Here is a 17,690-nt window from a genome sequence, read left to right as displayed (position 1 = left end):
ACAAATCAGCACGGTTCTGTGTTAATTTCAAACACAAAAGAGTGACAAGGTACACCAGCTTCAGGATCAGACACTGTTTTAATACAATGAAGAGCAATGCATCTTAACTCTGAATGCATGGCTAGAGCTCTGTGCAGGAGATGGAAGTATTAATGATGGTTACAAATCCAATTCACGGTGCGACATCAGAACAACTGGCATCCATCATTGGCCACCTGCTCCAACCACTGACTTGACAGAGGGAAGAGACAACTTTCCATACCAGCAAAGAACCTGACCATGACCTCAAATACAGCAATATATAGATGTAAATGGTAGTATTCTAACCTGACCGAGAATTGTCTCCTGTGTACTTCTCATCACGGTGACTCTTGTAGAGCTGAAGGTGCACCAAGAGTAAAATATATATGTAAGAAAAAAGAATACAAAAATATGTTTGAAATGCTACATTCAACACTGTCTTTACGCAGCATTTTCTGTTCAATTATTTTTAAAAAATGTGTTTGGCAACGACTCTTCTTTAGGTTTAATTAGATATGGTGAAATAATATGAAAGTAAATAGATATGCAACGCAGAAAATCACAGATACAATAGGGCTTTTATGCACTATGTTCCTGCTTAATGCCTGTGTCTGCAAGAGAACTGGCATGCATATTTAGATAGTATTTTATGTGCAAATTGCATATGAACCTGAAAGATTCCAGGAATAAAACACAAAAACGAAAAATAATTCTAAAATGTTCACTTCTTCCCCTCTGTACAGTAGTTTAAAACCCATTTTCTTGGCATTATCTAAGCTAATTTTGCATTCATCCTTTCATGGGTCACTGATAAACTGAGCTTCAATCAACTCAGTTATGAAAACAACTCTCCAGCAACTGAAGGGTAGTGCTAGATGTCATCCATCAGAACTTTCTTTATTTCTAAGTAATTTTAATTATTCTCATGAATGAAGAGATTAAACACGAAATCTTAATTCTTTGTGTTTCTGAAACATCTTGGGTAGCTCCACCAATAGGTATTTCAAACTTTCTTAGAATTTAAATAGGATATTTCCACCATCTTAAAGTTTATACCTATTGCTTGATCTACAGTAACATAGATAAATGCTCCTCTGGTTTTCCATCCTGCTCAGAAATAAAAGCACAGTCTTTCCAATACATGACATTTTAATATCTGCTAATTGCTTCATCTTGTTCCTTTCTTACATGGTTACAAGAAAGTATTTTGCTGTTAATAGGAAAACTTAGTAGAATTTTCAGTTCCTAAAGTCTTCTCTCTAAAAGTAGCACATGATGTATTTAGGTGTAGAGAACAGAGACACTGAAAAGGACTAAAAATAAAGCCTGCTTTTTTTTTTTTTTTTTTTTTTACGGTAGTCACTGGAGAAAATAGACATACCCTCTACATCAGATGAATAAACTTCAGTGCTTGACACTGCATTTACACATTATTCATTACACATCACATTTAGGGTTCCAATACTGTAATCTAATCTATGGTGACTGTTCCTCTGAGCAAATCTATCACTTGCCTATAGCAAAGCACTAGACTGTATGAAAGCATGAAATCCATGGTTACAACCTGCGAGTTAAAAGGAAAGTACAGCAAAGTTGCATTTATGTGCCCTTAGCATCTCTATCAGTTTGTGACAGTACATGCTGCAGGTTCCTCAGAAGGATTATTCAGGAAAGAAAGGAAAGGAATTATACAAATTATCTTTTCCATCATTTTTGTACACCTCGTTTCTTTTTTAGCTTTTAGCTACTGGGGAGAGGAGAGGAAGAGGGTGAAAGGGAAAGTGAAGAGAAAGGGAAAAAAACCCATACCAAAATTAGTGGATGGCTTTCTGTAATGAATAATAAGAAAAGAGACATATACAGAGAAAAAAAAGGAAGGAGAAATCCTGTGCTCATGGTCCATATAAATATTGTTTGAGGGAGTGTAAGGAATGACTCTTCCTCCAGAAAACTGATTTTAAAAGTTTAAACACCTCTCTTGCAATCACACAGGAACTTTCAGAGAATCATCTCATCCAGAGTAAAGTTAAAGCTCAGCAGATGTGGTACAGAGACACAAAGCATCTGAACTGCTCGTTCTGGTCCCAAACTGGAGCTTCTCTCAGAGCCCATGGACATATCTCTGTCTACTGCACATCTGACAGAAAACATTGGCATAGTCCTCTAAGTGCTCTACTAAAAATATAAAACAAACCACATTTCAGTTCTGAATACTTCTCTTACCCCTTCTGAAGGCATGATCTGAAAAAGCCATGTAAAGTAAGTTATCAGGGCAGTTACATAGTTAATCTTGGGACGATATGGTTTTAAGAGAAGAAACACCACCTCTATTTTACCTTTATGAGTGTGCAAACACTGGACTCTATCCTTCCAGGCCTCAAATTGACAAATGCAGCATTAATCATTACCTAGACTTCAGCACATGGGATAGTCACATGAAAGTCAATTCGCATTCAGAAATCTTCACTGTAGGAATACTTAATACACTCTCAGATGTATTTTTTTTCCCGTGCATAGATCTAACATGACTGAATTTTGTGTGTGATAAATCTGGCACAGAAACCCATAAAGGTTCCTATAGAGTGATCTCTAATCATACTGTGATATCCCTTACAGAGGTTGTTGGTAATGACAAAGAACATGCCTACATTTTTTAAGGTGAAACAATGCATAATAATGTAAGGATGTTTCTAAGTCTGCACACAGTGTCTAATTATGTTGATGCAGTGAAACATTAGACATTTGCATCAAAATTTGAATCATGACACCTGTACTCATCTGCAACTAACTAAATAGTTTGTTTGATTTCTTTTTGTCCTTACGTAAAGAATTATCTGTGTCTTGAAAAGAAACCTAATATTTTCATAGGCCAGAGAAAAGTTCTGCTGCTACAAGTATTCAGGAATGGATTTTAGGAAAACTGCAGTGAACAGATGTTATCAAGATTGATACCATCACATTAGTATTGCTACAAAAATAACTCTAAGAAGTCTTATGAATATAATACAGATATTCCTATACATCACCATCACTGCCCATCCAAAATGAAAAAGCCAACCGAAAACCAAAACCACACCCAAACCCCCAAAATTCCAAGACACTGTTTGAAGTTTTCATGCAATGTGAGAGCACCCGGTGCTCTACTACAGGCAGGAGATATTTCTATCACAGAAGTAAAACAGAATAAGCACGTATTTCTGTTGGATGCACCATGTTTTCTCCCCAATGGGCTTTACATCTCTGAAGACCATGCTTTCTGTTAGGATGTGGTCTTTAACCTTTGTGGTAGATGTCTGCATGTGTGGAGAACCCTTCAAAGGCCATATTCCCTAGGCTCACCATGTGTGGAAATGTCTCCAGACCTATAGCTCATCATGTTAATGCTTCATTTACCAATAACTGCTCATGAACCAATGCTAAAAAGCGTGACTAGGTGATGCTTTCTGACAGCGTCAGTAGTACAGAGAATATGAATGTGGCCTTGGACACAAGTCCCTAACTAAAATTTGTTTCTTAAGCTTCCTGGCGTAGGCAATCAAATGAACAGGGCAACAAAAAAACAGAAAAGGACTTTAATCTATATTCTTACTGCTGCTTTTTACAGATAGGTGCAAGTTTGTAATTGTTTTACACTCATTATCTTGCACTAAGAGTATCATACGTACACTTCCCTGTACCACTCTTTCAGCTGTGTGTATATTATAGAAAAAACATTGGATTGTATCTTGCTTTCAAATCAACATCAAAGCAGGTATAAACGAAACAATAACAGTGAGGTTTAAATAATGAATTAAAAAGAAAAACATGCAACTTTAGCGCTGCTTCTATTACAAAACTCTTGCACTCTAGCCTGTGCACTTTAAAACATCCTGCTGTTGTAAATGATACATTGCTGCAAATACTAAATCTGTGTTTTAGTTCAAAGGTGAGGTCAGTTTAAAATATTTTGAGCCTTGTTTTTCAGTGCTAGACGTTCAAAATTCTTCCAAAAGTTGTGCAGATTTCTCTCTTGATTTGTTACTACCTGCCCCCACAAAAACTTGTGCAAGAGGGATGGTTTCAACAGTCAAATTTTACAGAATACCAGATATGAACTTCTTCTAACAGTAAAAGCTTTCCAATAATGTGTTAATATTCAGTATTGTTACACTGAAGAAGGGTCAACTAGAAATAGTAATGACTTTCTAAATACCTTTTATGCACAAGTGTCTTTGAGCAGATAATGGATAAGAGCACATTAAAACTGTAAATAAAACAAGATACATAACTCTTCTGCTAAAGAACATAGCAATGTGTTTCCCAAACACATCCTCAGTCTAAAATGTTGCCAGCTACTTCTTATGCTTTCCACTTTCTATCTCACCCCTACAGACCACAGGTTAAAGATAGATTTCACTCCTTTGCTCACAGAAGTTCAAACTTCTTTACTCTACAGGCCATGTACTAGAGAATTTTTGAGGCAAAGGATGTGGTATGATCATTTGCTTCAGACACTTTCAGAGGGAGGGAACCAGGAGCAGACGACAACGAACAGGTCCCTGTGCCACCAGCTTTGTTGCAGGACCTGCTTGTGTGGATATGTGCTGGGACTGCAGAGACTGAGGTCAACTTCTACTGCTGGTTTACTTGGGTTACACCCCTCCACAACACAAGTTCTGATGAACATGCCATGTCTGAGGTCCTGCACGAAGGCTACACTTTATTTAAGAACCACACATTGGCAAACCTTATGACAGCTGAGCATGGATCAGTATGAGACATAAGTACACCAGATCAGACTGTCAAGAGCAGCTCTAGAAAAAGCCCCTGAAATCCCTTTGGACTACGGTCTATGTTGCTCTGCAGTATCATGGACTCAAATGTCACACACGTACTCCAGAGAGTTAGAGCCTGCCTTTATCAACTCAGCAGTCCTACAAGAGGAAAACAGCCCCAGAGAAGTGCTGAAATTTTCTTGCTTGCTCCAACAATCAATGAGAATTTTGTTGACAATATAGATCACCTTCTCTTGGAAAAATATCAATTTCTAAACCATAAAATATCAGTTTACTAAAAGCTATGAAAATTTTGACAGGAAAGAAATACAGTACCTGGTTGTTGTTTTCATTGGCACAATGCAGCCTTTTGAGGGACACAAAATGTCTTATTTTCCTAGCAACAGAAATAATCACTTGTTACCATTTCAAATGACAAAGAGACAAATGAAGTGATACACTGCTATTTTCTAAAGCACAGGTCTCCACGCCCTAATGAAGAAGATACTAAACCCAACACCAAACAGATGACTGGGTGACAAGGGCTCCTCCAGCATTACAGCTACATTTTTGTCCCAGGACCACAATCCTTTTGCTCCTGCAGGAATTGACCTGCAGATCTGGGAGCAGAATTTGGCAATGTGCCCATACTACACTGCAAAGGTGTGAGCACATACAAGCACACACACAAACAAGGGGATCACCCAGCTGCTGATCCTTCCAGTTGACCTGATAATTGTTTGGATTTTGTAGAGTAACTTCATAAAGAAATTAACAGTAACATGAACCTAAACTTCAACCTACAGGTATCTGTACCTGTAACACTACTAATTGTTATGACTTTACAGTTCTTTTAGCCAGCATATGGTGACACCAAAATGGAGGAACTTCAGGAAAGAACGTGACCTTCTCAACTTTGCTAATTCTTTCCACATTGCTTGAAGTCAGCAGTTATATCATCACTCTGTTACTAAACATATGGAGGTTCATGTCAATCTTACAGATGGAGAAAGCAGAGAGAAGGCTCTAAAACCAGAAAGCAATTATGTTCTGAACAAGTTAGTTACCCTCCTTGACCGATCACAGGTGTTATCTTCACATGCTGCTGGATACTGTCTCCTGATTTTCTTCTTGTATAGTAAACTCCTTGCCATTCCTAAGCAAACACACACAACAGCGATGGCATATAAGATACATAGCTTGCAGTCAAATATCCATTTATTATTACACAGTCCTTACACAGTAAATGATTACATATTATTTAATGTTTGTATTTTTTTAAATAGTGCAAAAATTATTAATAGAGAGTAGCAACTTTTACAGGCATTTGTTACTGTAAGATCAGTGTAAATACATTTCTCTTGTGAGAGAGCATAAATTTTTCACAAAGAATTTTAGGAATCATCTACTTTGAGGGATTACAAATGTTCTTGCTAGTAACCACCATAAGCAACGGTGGCTACAACACATCCAGAGAATATCTCCTTTGGGAACAGCAGAATCAAACTCTGTCCTGAACACCATTCAGCTTTGAAGTTGTCAGTTGTCAACTGAGATGCATGGTAACTTTCAGAAGCTCTTGACCTAAAAGTGTCCCTCAACTAATAGCCATGACTGTTTTCCCATGACCATGAATATCCGAGGCACTCCAGATCAGCAAAAGGAAGAAACAGTTTCTTCATGGCATCTTCTATCCAGTTCTCCCATGCAAATGCCAGTTTTTCTGACTGGCCACTAATTTTTCCTCCATCCCTACTGGTACAGGAAAACATCAAGAGGAATGCAGGCTAACCAAAAGCCATACATGCACCATCGTTAAGCAGTCCACTGATGCAGAGATAAAATATATCCTCCAGGACTGATTGGAGAAGTAAGCAAGATAAAGCAGAAAGCTTGTTTCTCTTTGCCACCTCAATGAAAAGAGATTTTAAGGAGGGAACTACTTGGCAATGAAGCAGGATGAAGCTGGAAAATGAGTGCAAGATACCTTCATCACAGACAAAGATGAACAAAGCAGAAGGCACATGGGGCCTTTGCGCAGGCAGTGCTAGCAGCTACTTCTAATGAATCAAGGCGAACTTGCACACAACTCCAGACTGTGACCCACAAAGCTCAGACCATTGCTGGAGATGAGTCAAGTGTTCAAGAACTCCCCAAAGTTCATGAAGCAGAAGGGGAGACAGGGAAGTCTGAAAGGTACTTGTGCAACCCATGAGAAATGGGATAAGAAACTGTTGCATATGTTAGGGGAACATATTGCTAGGAACATGTGGCGCTTTTGTGGCCCATCACCACCATGACAGGAGTTAACAATACACTGCAGATATTCCAACTATAGTTAGAAAAACAAACTCCACTGGGTGGTGGTATATTTTGATCACAACAGATTATAACACATAGTGCTTAAAACATGCAGTCAGTGAAGGCTCTGCTGTTATGACAGAACAGTTAAACCTTTTGGTTGGATGATGCAGCCATCTGAGAGACTGACTGAGAGACAAATTGTTTTGTTCCAGCTAACAAAACCTCCATGAGCTCTAAGAAAAACAGAAACACAGGAAGCGTTCTTATATTGATCTTAAGCCAACAGATCAGAAGAGGAGTTCAATCAGATCCTAAAAACAAAGCTAAGGAAATCTGTAATCACTTGTATGAAGCATGGGCTGTTGTGCTCCTAAGACACCTGGGGAGCAGAATTTCAGCCTTATATGTGCACTCATGAAAACCACAACTTGTATTCTTAAACCTAGACCATTAAAACCAAAGCAGAATAGAAATCTAAAGCTATTTTGCATGAGTTTATTTTATTTGCTTACCTTTCCTTTTGTAATAAATGTGTTGATAGTATCTAAAAGATCTGCACAGTTTTTATCACTTTTTGGTAGTTCAGTAAGTTCCCTGCCAATAAGCTCTCCCTTGTGATATCCCATCATCTGTTCAAAGGCTGGATTAACATACTGCCAAAACAAAAATATTTTAGGATAATATGAAAAAGAACATACTTAAAGGATAACTACTCATATATAACTATCAAAGTGTTACAAGTTACACATTTAAAGCCATAACCACACATCTCTACACTTCAGTGTTTTTCATATAAAAATCTATATAATGGTGAAACATTTTATTCAAGCAAGGAGCTGAACACAGAAAGTGATATGTAAATGTTTATCAGAAGGCACAGAAAGAGAACAGAACTCTTTATGGTACAGGTTATCTAGATCTGCTACAGATTTCATGCTAGTTTTACCATAAGCAACATTACTGAAAATCATCGTCTAAATAAAGCTGCTGAGGGAAAAGTCTTAAAAATTCATCAGGCGCCAATGTGCAGCATCCAGAAATAAGTCAGTTTATTGTATGGGGCTATCTAATGGACAACAAAACTAAAATACTGAAATAGAACAGAGACTACTGAGAAAAGGTCTCTTTGAGATTCCTCTCTTGAAGTTCTACAAAACAGGTAACATTTTTTCCCCTACCTGAATGACATGATCTTCACTGGTTATTTCTATAGCTTCCTGACAATGGTCTAACGCTGTAAACACTGCATTACAAGCCCTGAAATTAGCAGATGATTCATGTTAGTTTTATTGTTAGAACATGTTGCTCACAATCAATACATTATTATATCGTACTTATCGGTATGTGGATCACAGAGTAGCATGATATTTTGACTGAACCATGTTGCTATCTCCCTTATGATTTTTTTTTTTTCAGGAAATTCAGCTTTAGACATCCCTATTGTTAGTGTGTTTTTAGTGCAGATCACATTGTAAAATTGCTCATGGGTACTATTGCATCTTAAGAGCGTATTTCTTCCTCCAAACATGCTCTAGACAACAGGAACTAACAATTAGCCATGAAAATAACAGATGTCTGTTACATCAGGATAGAAAGTTTTGTGATCATTAAATACAGGGAACACAAAAATCACCACAGCAAATATATACAAAGTTTTAAATACAGCAAATAGTTAAGCACTATCAAAGAAGTTTTAATACAACATAGTTAAAGAAACAATTTAAGCCATCTCAAAGTCCTAGTCAGAAAATTACAAATTTTCCTGCTTCCGAGTAATAATTAAGGTACTTCATTTCCATACATCCTGATCTTTATTAAGGGCCAAAATGATCTTTGTTTCCCATTTTTTATTTTCAGGGCTATCCTTGAACTAACAGAGGAAAAAAAAAGCCTTACGTTCTTGCTACAAACTGTAAACTGCTTAAATTATAATTTACACAGAATGGGATTAACATTAATATAGACTCCTAATACTAGAAACAACCCAGGCATGCTTACTTGGGTAGATGTCAGTACTTCATCTTTGTTTTGAACTAAAAGTAAATTAATTGTCTTCTATGTACCTCTCATTGTGGGAAGCATAAATACACCATGCATACACATACTTATATGCAGTTATTACCTAAAAGGAACATCTTGCTCCCAGGCTGCGTAATGGGGTTTGAATTAATACTAATGACTAGAGAATTAAGAAACACAGGGCATTGCTAGTTCTGCTCATCATGGAAGTAGCTCAAAACCAAACAGGATACACGAAGACATAGACAGGTAGCCGTGTGCATGAAGATTTGTAGGAAACAGTGTTGTATATAGAAGTTGACAGCAGTATTTCAGCTCACACAATAAAAGAAGATTCCAATGTAACTGGTACAGAGATTTTCTAGCGGTCCAAGCTGGCTTTGAAGTGTGATTTTGTGCTGTGTGAAACAACTAATTTATCTCAGTGATAGATGCCCATCTGGTACATCAGCTGCTAACAAATGCCATTATGTAAACTTTCTGCAAGAAAACACATAGCTATGTTTGCACTATTCAAACATTAGTATTTTCATAGCATCTGGCAACTAAGCCAACAAAATTACAAGTTTAAATGGCCCAGACCCTCTTTATTAATACAAAACTCCCACAGACATCCAACCAAGCTTCAAATAAGAAGAAGGTATGTGGATAAGCAGTGTCACTGCTGGGATGGAAAGACATTTCTGAACATTGACATGACCTTATATACTGCCTTATTGGGCTGGTCCTGCTTTTTTACCATGTTTCTCTTGCACCTGAACACCTGAAATGTCCTGGTTTTAATTCCATGGACTTTCTGAAAGTGTTCTCTCTTCCCTTTCACTTTTACAAAGCTGTACAGATGACCTACTGAGACAGCAAACAGATCAGAGGCCCAGTGGAATAGACATATAGTGCAATACATTTTTCCACACTTAATAAAAACACATGGATGAAAACAAATTATAATAAAATAGCATTACCAAACACTAGTTCTGCTTATTTTTTAAAGGCAAACTCATTTAGAGCACCTGCATAATCAGGCAGAGGTAGGGGCAATCCTCTGTTGCAAGACATCAGCTTCTCCAAGTTACAAATATGCCTTTTCAGTAGGTTTGTATTTTAAAAGGCTACTTCATGCCCCCATATGCTAGTACAAAGATTACTTATAGGCGTTACTTTCGCTTGTTACATGGCAAGGTATATTTAACTATTTAATTATCCTGGGCCTGCATCTATTAAACTCTTTAAAAAACTACTGTCCTGGTTTCGGCTGGGATAGAGTAATTTTTCTTCCTAGTATCTGGTATAGTGCTGTGTCCTGGATTAAGAATAACATTGATAATACACTGATGTTTTAGTCATCATTAAGCAGTCAAGGACTTTTCAGCTTCTCACACCATGCCAGGCGCACAAGAACCGGGGAGGAGGCACAGCCAGGGCAGCTGACCCAAAATGGCCAAAGGGATATTCCATATGGTGTTATGCTCAATATGTATTTTTGGGGAGGCTGGCCAGGGGAATCACTGCTCAGGAACTGGCTGGGTATTGACTGACAGGTGGTGAGCAATTGCATTGTGTGTCCCCTGTTTTATATAATATTTATTATTGTTACTGTTATTGTTATTATTTTCCCTTTCTGTCCTAATAAACTGTATTTATCTTAACCCACAAAGTTTGCCATTCTTTGTTCCAATTTTCTTCCTCATCCCACTGAGGGTGGAGGGATGAGCAAACAGCTGTGTGTGGTGTTTATCTGCCTGCTGGGTTAAACCACAACAATTACTTAACTATTCTGAGACTGCATTTGGCCATGGCAGTTGTGAATCCAAAAATACCACCAGTTTCTTTCATAGTATTTTGCAATGCTGCCAAAGGCTCCCAAAAACTGTGTCCAGAGGTGATGTGAATGTACTTACACACATAAAAATATATAATGTGTGTTATCAGTATACAAAAGACATGATAACACAGAATACATTTTATATAGTGTTATTATTTATATAAGTTGGAAGGAAGTTTGTGTAAAAACATTCAAGAGAGCAAACACGAACAGAATAAGTAGTGGGTGGGTTACTTCTCTTCCCATAAACAATATGAATGAAAGAACTGTCAGTAGATGAAATGCTGCCAGAGACTGACATTGTCTCCTTCCAATTCCAATGGATTTTAAGATTTTTTTTGGTGATGGCTATAAATATACTTGCATAAAAAGGTGGTGGCCAATATGAATCATTCTCCTTGTGTTGAAGTTTTAATTATCTGCATTCATAATTGATACTACTCACATAGAGATGTTTAAACTGTATTTGCATCTCATTCTTGAAACATAAGCTACAAGCATTGTGTGCATGAATGACAGCTTAATCTTTCTGATGTTTCTGATCTACACTGAGTTAATTCAAAAGTCACTCATTTCATGTTGCATTTACAGCTGACCAACAAACCAACTCAGGACCACCAAAACATCTAGTTAACTTCTGCAATTTCACAGCTGCTTTATTTTCCTGCTGAGTTTTGGAAAACACTTATTAAAAACTGCATGAGCCCAAATTATTTTTTTCCCTGAAAATTTTACTTTAATTGCATTCTGCATATACAAACACATAGTCACTTGAGCATGAAGTCACTTTGAGATTGGTTTGCAAAGAAATTATTAGAAAAATCTGCTCCTTAAACAGAGACACTAAAATCTGTAGAGAAGTTACAGTATTTTCTGTAGATGGAACAGGAATCAATTTATGACAGCCAGGGAACTACAACTTCCCTGCATGACACTCAACTTCAGGTCTTTTTTTCATATGGTTGAATTGTAAACATATTTACATGCATATATAAGCACCTGTATTAAATATAAAAATAGTCACATTAAACAAAAAGTGATAAGGGAATAAAAGTCGTTTAATTTCTCACTAAGATAAGAAACAGTGCTCAGGGTCTGCCAAGACTTGCCCAAGAAAGAAAATAAAAACTCAGGGTATGAAGAGATGCATCAAGATTGCATTGAGCTCAAGCTATAAAATATGAAACCTCTCACACACGAGATCACGAATGACTTTGTGAAGTTTTACTTTCATATACATTTGCAGCCCATAAACCTTACACACAATACAGCATTTTTAAAATGCTCCCCTTGCTATTAAATCAGACAAAGTTGTTGCTTTGCAAAATTTCTCCCAAAAGATCTTGCCCTGACTGTAATGCCAGTAGTAATGTCTAGTAGAATATTGCCAAATTCAATATGGTCACCACAAGACATATGGGACACAAGCAAGCATCGGAAAAAAAAAGACATGTACTGAAATTTACTTTGAGGAAAGCCATAATTTAAACCACCACTGAATGAAGCATACACAGACCAAGCTTTCTCAGGGTACCAGTTACTAAGGCACTTAAATTTGTCCTTTACAAAATATCAGAAGAAGGAAATAAATACATTGTATTTTAGTTAATATATAGATGCAAAGCACATATATGCATAGCTGGGAAAAAGTAGAAAGTAACCTGATACAATTATGTAGATCAAGCGCTTGATGTTTGCATTTTCTTCTACATACCGTAATTTGAACTGAGATCGCACTTCCCCATGTTCTATTTGAACCAGTTCATTGTAACAAGCAGTTATGCTGCTATTCTCCATGAATTGCTGGAAGACAAATCAAGAGTGCATGAAATAGATTGAAATGCCTTTAAACTGTTATTTCTGTTCCTGCATCTAAAACGTCAGCCTATGGAGAGCTGGCATGAGTCCAGCAAAGGTCCATGAAGGTGACTAAGCATCTGTCCTGTGAGGACATGCCTGACCTGGGATTACCAAGCCTGGAGAAAAGAAGGCTCAAGGAGGGATCTCATCAAGGTATATAAATATCTGAAAAGAGAGCGTGAGAGACAAAGCCAGGCTCTTTCCAGTGGTGCCTAGTGACAGGACCAGAGGCAATGGACACACATGGAAATACTTGAGGTTCCTTCTGAACATCAGGAAACTTTTTTTTTTTTTTTATTGTGAGGGTGACTGAGTACTGATATTAGTTTCACAGGGAGGTTGTGGAGTCTCCATCTTTGGAGATCTTTAGAAATTTTGTGGGCATGGTCTTGAGCAACCTGCTTTAGGTGGCCTGCTTGAGCAGGGCGGTTGAGCAAGAAGACCTCCAGAGGTCCCTTCCGACCTCAGCCATCCTGTGATTGTGAATATTCCCATTTGGTTTTAGCGACACAGTTAGAAACCAGGTAATCTGAAAAAAACCCAAACACAGTCTCACACAAAACCAGTATATTGCCTTGATGTTTCATTTTGAGTATCTGTCCCTAATTCAGAATGGAAATGGAACACATTAGAGACACAAAATATTCACGCTAAAAAAAAAAAAAATAAAAAAACCAAAGCCACCAAAATAATGATATTTGGCATTTCATACGTTTTGAAGCCAATATAGCAGCCGAAGCTCAGAAGCTCAAGTAACTTTGCCCCACAAGCAATCCCACTGGGCTGTCACTGTGAATTCGGAAGTGTAGAAAAGTGTATGAAGTAAGGGACATGCTGAAAACAGTTCACAAACTCTTATATACTCCAGATGAGAGAGAATGTCCTCTCTTTGTTAGGCAAAGGTAGTAAGCTGAAAGGTCTTGTGACTGGTCCTGCTGAAATCAGAATCTTTATGTTGATACAAAAAAAGTAGATTCTGTGACTGCAGTTAAAGTTTACTGCTCACTAGTAAACTTCTGCCATGAAGAGCTAAAATATTCCTACAGAAATACATGCACTGACTCTCTCTGTCACTAGTTCTCACAGCACAGCTGCATGAAGAGTCAAGAGGTAGCACTCAAACCTCTGTGGAACAATGAATGACTTTTAAGAAATCTATGCTTCTTTCCTATATGAAAAATTGTATTTTGGGGATCCATGGTTTAATCTCAAGCTGGCAGCAAAATGTAAAAAAGTAATATTAAAAATAACTCTTGAAAATAACTGGGTTTGCTTCCCTCCTTAATGTTAAGATCTTAAAATATTTCTATAACTCTCACTTCACACATTAAGTGAATGCATATGGAACCAAAAGTCACAATACCAATTTGGCAGAAGCAAAGGTGCAAACGATGTTGTGCTTTTGCCTGCAAACAAATTAGTCTTCTACACCACTGTAGATTTAGATTTTCAGTTTTAGCATGCTCTTTGAAATATTCAAAAATGCTTGTACTAAATTTAAAACAATATAAAAACAAATATACAATTTAACAATGATGGCAACATATTTTACAAACTAAACTTATGAGAATATACTAAAGCTCCTTATGAATTGAATTTCAAAGTAGTGCTGTTTACTGACAAAATTTAACCACTGCTGCTTATTGACAAAAATCAACCACTATCTCAGCGTAAATCTTTGGCTAAAAACCAAGAGTGGCAGCTTGTTGAAGTGCTAAACCTGCTCTTAACTGTTGTATAGTCTTCTGCAGAAGCACAGAATCTCTTTAAGTTTATAGTACTAATGCCCTTCATTCACTGGCTCACTCAAAGCCGAGAAATCAACCGGGACCTGAAAAAACAGAAAACACTTATTTTTTTCTAATCTATACATCTAAACGATGCACAAGAAGATGAAGATCTATTAACTCTCAAATATTAGAAGGCAGATAACAATACTTTCTTTTAAAAAAACTTTAGTATTTATACAGTACATTTTGATTTAACTAACATATACTCTTAAATTACATTTTACTTCACGATAGTGGGATTCCACTGTCATTCTATACAGAACCTGACACAAGCCACAGGAGCCACCACCTAGGAGGAATGCAGTACTAGGTTAAATAGTAAAGATTTATTTTGTTGTAAGCCAGAAAATTTTAACAGTAACTGGTCAATGAGAATCAACATTTGTTTAGGAAAACAAGTAAAGTTCAAAATACATGACAAGATTGTAATTAAGGACCCACAAACATTCATTGAAATCATAGTTAAAAATGTCAGGAAGCCACATAACTTATTTAAATGAGTCCATCCTAAGTATGCCATCGCTAACAGATATAGGAGGCTGAGAGGGAAAAAAATCAGCATAATAAATGTACTGCATTAACACCACTGTTAATATACAAACACAAAAGCTGTTATGAAATAGGGGAAAAAATCAGAACATGTAATAATATAGACTTTCTTGAGAAGGAGGAAGAAAAAACCAGAAATGACACAGCATAAAGAAAATGCCAAAGGAATTTATAAAATTAACAAGAGACACTCCCAAAATCTCTGTTCATAATATCTTTTAATGATCATTGTGATCCAGATGTGGATAGTGATCAGTCATCACTGATTTCCTTATAAGAAATAAAAAGTGATTTTTTTAGAACTATTGATGTTACATATTTTAGGTACACACAAACATAGAGAGGTATTACTCTAACATAAGTAAGCATGAAGGCAACAGAACATTTTAAAGCAAAATAATCAGCTGTTCACTGCATGAAAAGAAAACTATGGTTATTTGCAAGAGTATCCCTGCTCCAAATTAAAGGAGTTCTCCAAACCTGATGTAAAAAGTCTGGGTTTGCCTACAAAACTCTACAAAAAGATAACAGACAAATTGGATAGAAGCTCAGACTCTTTACTAATCAAGTTGGAGCTGCATTTAAAAGACAGCCACCGCCAGACAGAGCAATCACATTCAGTGTTTTTTCAAGGGAGAAGGAAGAAGATGAGCAAAAATAGGACAAATGCTGGTGTCATTAACAGTAATAATGCAACCAGGAAGATTGGACTGTAAGAATAAAAATAAGAAAGAGAAGCTTATAATTTATTTTTTGAAAATCATATCTGTTCAAATTATATGTTGCTGCTGAGGAAGAGATTCCCTCCAAATACTGTCTCTCCATTTGAAGAAGGGTATTTTTAAATCTTTGTGAATGGTACTTGTAAATCTTTGCGTGCATACACACACACACACACATTTGTATGTTTTCTTTGTGTTAATGGATTTAGTCTCTACTGATCCCCATCCAAGCAGAAATAATTCCAATGTCCATCCTGCTGTGAAAATAAGATCTTTGACATCAGATGTGTTTTAAAGGCCTAAAAATAATTCCAATAGGGAATTACTATGTTATGCAATCTGTCCAATAAATTTGGGACAGCTCTTAGCCTCAATTTTTCTGATTTTTGGAACATCTAAGCACTTCGGAAGGACTTTTGCTTCCACAGTAGCCTTGCAGAAGGGGCGAGATTTGTTACCTCTTTTTGGAGATGATCTCCAAATGGTGACTCTGGCGCATGTTCTGCTTTGTAAAGAAACTTAAGCTAAATATGAGTTAACTCAGATACTCAATTCAATATGAGCATATTAACACGAAATTCTGCCTGGGTTAATTCCCTTCCTTCTCTGATTTTCCTTACTATAGTTAATTGTCCAAACTGTGTATAGTTAATTCTCTCTAGCTACAGGATCCATTAATGTGCTTCTATCACTTCAATACATAACTGTCCTTATGAATGGCTAATTTTAATATTACGGTTGATTTATATTACATAAACATAACATTAATATCCATCAAAAACCACTTACAAAAGCTGGAAGATGGTAAGCAACTGAAACTAGATTTTCAGAGGTCAGAACTCCTGCCTTTCTACTCTCTCTACAAAGCTGTTCTGAGAAACACTATGAAGTTATCATCTTCCTTCCTACTGCCTGTACAGGAGAGCCTCAAATGCTGTCCTGAGAAGAACAGGTGCAAGCCAACATAATAGCCCTTATGAAAAAAGGAAAATTCTTCTTCACATCAGAAGGAGCTGGACTAGGCTTGTAGCCCTTTTAGAAGGGGAATCCTAGCAGTCTGGGGCATGTAGAGATGTCCAGGTGACTAGATACGCATGACATATTAATCAGGGTTCACCATCACTGTGTTTTTAATGCAATCATAAACAAACCCCGCCCACAACCTGCCCAGACCGCAACAAATTGATGTCAGTATTCCTGCTTATTCTGGAAGGATTAGCTAGATAACAGATTATTTCACATGCTTCTTGGATAAATTGTTGAAAAGAGTACCCAATCAACTGCCACCAGTTTCTTATCAATACATTTTTGACAGAAGGAAATGCATAGTTTTCAATTTGAGGAAGCAGAAGTGTCTGTAATTTATCAAGTAATCATGATTACTATATTAAATATGTAGTTTATACATACCCTATTAAAGCCTGCATTAAGAAGGGGAAGAACAGAAGTCTCTTCTTGATCAGCAGATCTACAAAACAAAATATATGGTCACACAACATTTAGGAATTAGGTGGTATAAATTTGATGTGGTTACCTGAAAATAAAGGATGCAGTGAGAACACTCTTGCATAAAATACATACATTAAATCATACTATTACAGAAGATGATATTATAGTTTTCTTTTATAGGTATTTGCAGCTATTACTACAATGTGATAGTTATCCCTACAGCAAACCTGACAGATGTACTTTATGGAAGCCCTCTTCACAAACACATGGGGGCATTACAAAAAGAAAGCATGAAAAGGTTGAAGGACATCCTACGATATCCTATGAGAAAGAATCTAAAAAAGTGTTATTAAGCAAAAGATGAAGCAAGTTGTAAAGTCTTGCTCAGCAACAAACTTAG

General features: G+C 36.8%; 1 protein-coding gene across 2 annotated transcripts in view; it reads right to left on the bottom strand.

The window, feature by feature from the left end:
- Positions 1-17,690, bottom strand: part of PDE8B (phosphodiesterase 8B) — a 76,767-nt gene that overhangs the window by 16,453 nt on the left and 42,624 nt on the right. For both annotated transcript variants that reach the window (XM_065655762.1, XM_065655763.1), the window contains exons 5-11: positions 17,252-17,309; positions 12,635-12,723; positions 8,258-8,336; positions 7,592-7,732; positions 5,843-5,931; positions 5,112-5,172; positions 328-379 (exon numbers count right to left, since the gene is read on the bottom strand). In XM_065655762.1, coding sequence (XP_065511834.1) covers positions 328-379; positions 5,112-5,172; positions 5,843-5,931; positions 7,592-7,732; positions 8,258-8,336; positions 12,635-12,723; positions 17,252-17,309 — 569 coding nt within the window. The remainder of the gene's footprint in view (positions 1-327; positions 380-5,111; positions 5,173-5,842; positions 5,932-7,591; positions 7,733-8,257; positions 8,337-12,634; positions 12,724-17,251; positions 17,310-17,690) is intronic.

Source organism: Caloenas nicobarica, chromosome Z, assembly GCF_036013445.1.
Source record: "Caloenas nicobarica isolate bCalNic1 chromosome Z, bCalNic1.hap1, whole genome shotgun sequence".
NCBI lineage: Eukaryota > Metazoa > Chordata > Aves > Columbiformes > Columbidae > Caloenas > Caloenas nicobarica.
Note: the sequence above shows the minus strand (reverse complement) of the source record. Positions and strands in the feature narration are given on the sequence as shown.